Source organism: Branchiostoma belcheri, unplaced genomic scaffold (genome assembly GCF_001625305.1).
Source record: "Branchiostoma belcheri isolate BF01 breed outbred unplaced genomic scaffold, Haploidv18h27 scaffold36, whole genome shotgun sequence".
In the NCBI taxonomy this organism is placed as follows: Eukaryota; Metazoa; Chordata; class Leptocardii; order Amphioxiformes; family Branchiostomatidae; genus Branchiostoma; species Branchiostoma belcheri.
This window is the reverse complement of record NW_017803976.1, coordinates 1,742,349-1,745,527: the sequence shown is the minus strand read 5'-3', so window position 1 is coordinate 1,745,527 and position 3,179 is coordinate 1,742,349. Positions and strand designations below refer to the sequence as shown.

The following is a 3,179-nucleotide window of genomic DNA, read 5'->3' as shown; positions in this document are numbered from 1 at the left end:
TGAAACCAGTTGGATCAGAGTCTTGTCAACTGACAGTTTGTGTTCAATACAGTAAAGATGTGTATCTTGCAAAATAATATGAATAAATTGTAAAGGGATGTAAAAGAAGTTGCTCATGTAGTAATGGTCCTTTCAGTTCAATAAGTGTCCAATATAATGTCTTATATCATTTTGTAACTTAACTTAAGGGATTGCTTACTACATGGCTGTATGGCAGGTAGTCTCAAATTTTTATTTTTATTTTTTTTTCACCCGCCCGCTCCATTTTTTTTCTTGAAAAATCCGTTAACCAAGAAATTAAATTGGTGTGGCCTTAATATACACAAAAATTACTATGGTGAAAGCAAAAATCTGCTAGCTACAATTGATTTAAAGCTATCCGTGCAGCTTTTAGTTACAATCAATAATAGTGCTGACTGTGACGCAAGACTGCTTTTAGTATCACGTAGGTTATGGCTTCCGTATTTACAGAAGAGGTAAAAAAAACAGGGTAGGTTTATGTAATCACCTCCCACCGTCTGTGCGGTAGCTACCTGCATTGATGCAATATTAATTAAGGCTGCGATCACACGTACATGTATCATCCCCCGCGCTACTTACGCTCGTAGAAGTACGCTCTCCAGGCCATGTATCCGCACGTCACGGCCTTGCGGGAGACTTGAACGACGCGAGCCGGGTCCTCCAGGTTTTGCATCTCCTGGTACTCCATTTCCATGCTCTTGGGCTTCTCTCTCTCCCTCTCCCTCTCCATGTTGCTGGATAATCCGGAGAGCGAACGCAAGGGCAAACCCACAACCTCGGACGATCATTACATCGCACGGATGACGGCGATGATGACGACGCGCCCTCCCGTACGGAACCGCCGTCCTGACGTCATCTACTTCCCCCCGATATTCATTAATCAATTTGTTTCACCTTCATATTGTCTGCAGGTTGGGAACAGGACTGCCACACCTCCCCGCATAACTAATCAGGCCCTGCGGCATTCTGGGATTTTTTTTACCCCTCCCCACGGTTCATAATTACAACAATATCGCATGAGCCGCACGGAAATTCTCCTCAATTTGAAAATAAAATTGCGCCAGCACAAGTACATAAAAAGCAATCTGCTTTGCAGTAGAATTCCCCCGGGACCCCAGTCATTACTTGCTGATACATAATTCAACAGCAGGCACTGAATAATGGGGAGACTCCACACAACGCATATCTTGTTGTAAGTATGGTGTATGTGCTATCCATCCTCCGCAGGGTCTACTCTACGGGCTTATCTGCACTAAAACAGGATTTCCTTTCAACCATCAAAGCAAACCAGCAGTTCCCTTCAAGAGATAAAAGATATTGAGTGCAAAACAAATGGGACAGAATTCTAAAGAATAGAAATAAAAGAAAAATGGAAAATATGCTGTGGAAAACCCAGGAAAAACAAGCTCTCTGGTCCTGGATTTGACCCTAATGTTGGAATGTGGGTAAACATCAGACTTTCCCCTGCGCAGAGATACATGTAAACAACCCTGGGGGCACTGAATAAACACACAGTCATACAGACCCAGACAATTTACTTAGGGTAAGGACCTACACATCTCTACAACACATCAGTCACTCAGTAATCAGTAATCATGTCTTTTCAATTCAGAAAATAAACAGAGACACCAATGGATAAATTGACATTTTTGGGATTGTTGGACAAGCAGTAATTTCATAAGCCAGCAGGATTTTTACTTGTACATTGTACACGTACAAAGGGCTCGAAATACTGCAGTGGTCGAAATACTTTTTTTCAGTGCTCTGCAATATTGCAGAAGAGTCAAAATTTTGTTCTGCAATGTGGAAATACTTTCTGCAAATACACAAGCCTCCATACTACAATCTTGCAGGTTTATAAGCATGCACTATTGATTGATATGCAAATTAGTGAAGACAAATTTTTGGAAGTCCAAAAGGAAACAAAAGATAAACAAGTCAAGACAAGGTTGATGTAAATACGTGAAGAAGCTCCTGTTGTTTCAGAACAGGAGCTTAAGTTGTATGTCCTTGGGGCCAAGAGCACCAAATCCCAAGTGCCAATTTTTCCTGCAGCTGCAAAATTGCAGATTGTATAAATTTTTCTTCTGCAATCTTGAAAATCTATCTGCAGATTGCAGACTGCAGACAGGTATTTCGAACACTGTACTGGGTGCACGTGCACCTTAGTGCACCCAAAAGCACCAAATATTTTTGTAGGAATTTTCAACATTAGGAATGTATAGTAGAATACCAGATATTCTTGGTCTCTAAGGATCAGAAAAATAATAAAATCCTTGTTGTAGTAATGTTGCAGATTTTGAAGTTAGCTCTCATTTTAGATTCAAGCTCAGAAGAGGAGCAGTAAGACCTGCAATTATATAGGTTTTGTTTCATATGGTGCACCCAAAAACTTTTTGTGCACCTAATTTTTTACTTTAGGTTGGGTGCAACAGTGCACCTATTCCCAAAAATGTATTTTGAGCCCAGCGTACACAAAATACAACATCAGTGACCCAACATTGGCCCATATATTCACACGTCATGTTACTGTAAATTCACCTCAATTTGCTGAGGGTTAATTTTACGATATATCGGGGATAGGGGGCATTTGCATAGTTTTAAATTCACAGTGAAGCATTGGGACCAACTAAAGTGTCGCAGTTCGATAATTTTCCCAGCGAAAGGTCATTACAAAAATTATAAACCTAAAACCATGGCTAATATTTTATGATTTTCGGCAGGAATCCAAATTCATTTTTGGGAATACTGTAGGTGCACTGGTGCACCTTACCTAAAAAATTACCTGCACAAAAAATTTTTGGTGCACCATATAAAACAAAACATAGTTGAGATCTGCTCCTCTTCTGAGTTTTAAAAATGGGAGCTAACTTCAAAATCTTACACAATCTTACTTATTTATTACTAGATTTTATTATTTTTCTGGCACTTTGATGCGAAGAATATCCTGTATACTATTATACATTTGATATGTAAAAAATACCTACAAAAATATTTGGCTGCACTGGTGCACCCGCAGAAAAAAATTAGGTGCACAATTTTGGGTGCACTAAAAAATTAGGTGCACAATTTTGGGTGCACTAACATGCCCGTAGCCAGGATTTGAATGGGGGGGGTTCGTTCCCACTGCTAGAGGGGGACCGTTCCGAGCGCCGAAG

At 40.1% G+C, this 3,179-nt stretch overlaps 1 protein-coding gene across 5 annotated transcripts in view; it reads right to left on the bottom strand.

Moving 5' to 3' along the window:
* The window catches only part of LOC109476089 (F-BAR domain only protein 2-like), a 59,991-nt gene that overhangs the window by 29,875 nt on the left and 26,937 nt on the right, over nt 1-3,179 (bottom strand). Inside the window, exon 1 of one of the 5 annotated variants that reach the window (XM_019776956.1) lies at nt 601-1,144. The exons of the other annotated variants lie outside the window; for them this stretch is intronic. Coding sequence (XP_019632515.1) covers nt 601-751 — 151 coding nt within the window. The 5' untranslated portion in view covers nt 752-1,144. Of the gene's footprint in view, nt 1-600; nt 1,145-3,179 lie in introns of those variants that run through there. 5 annotated transcript variants of the gene reach the window in all.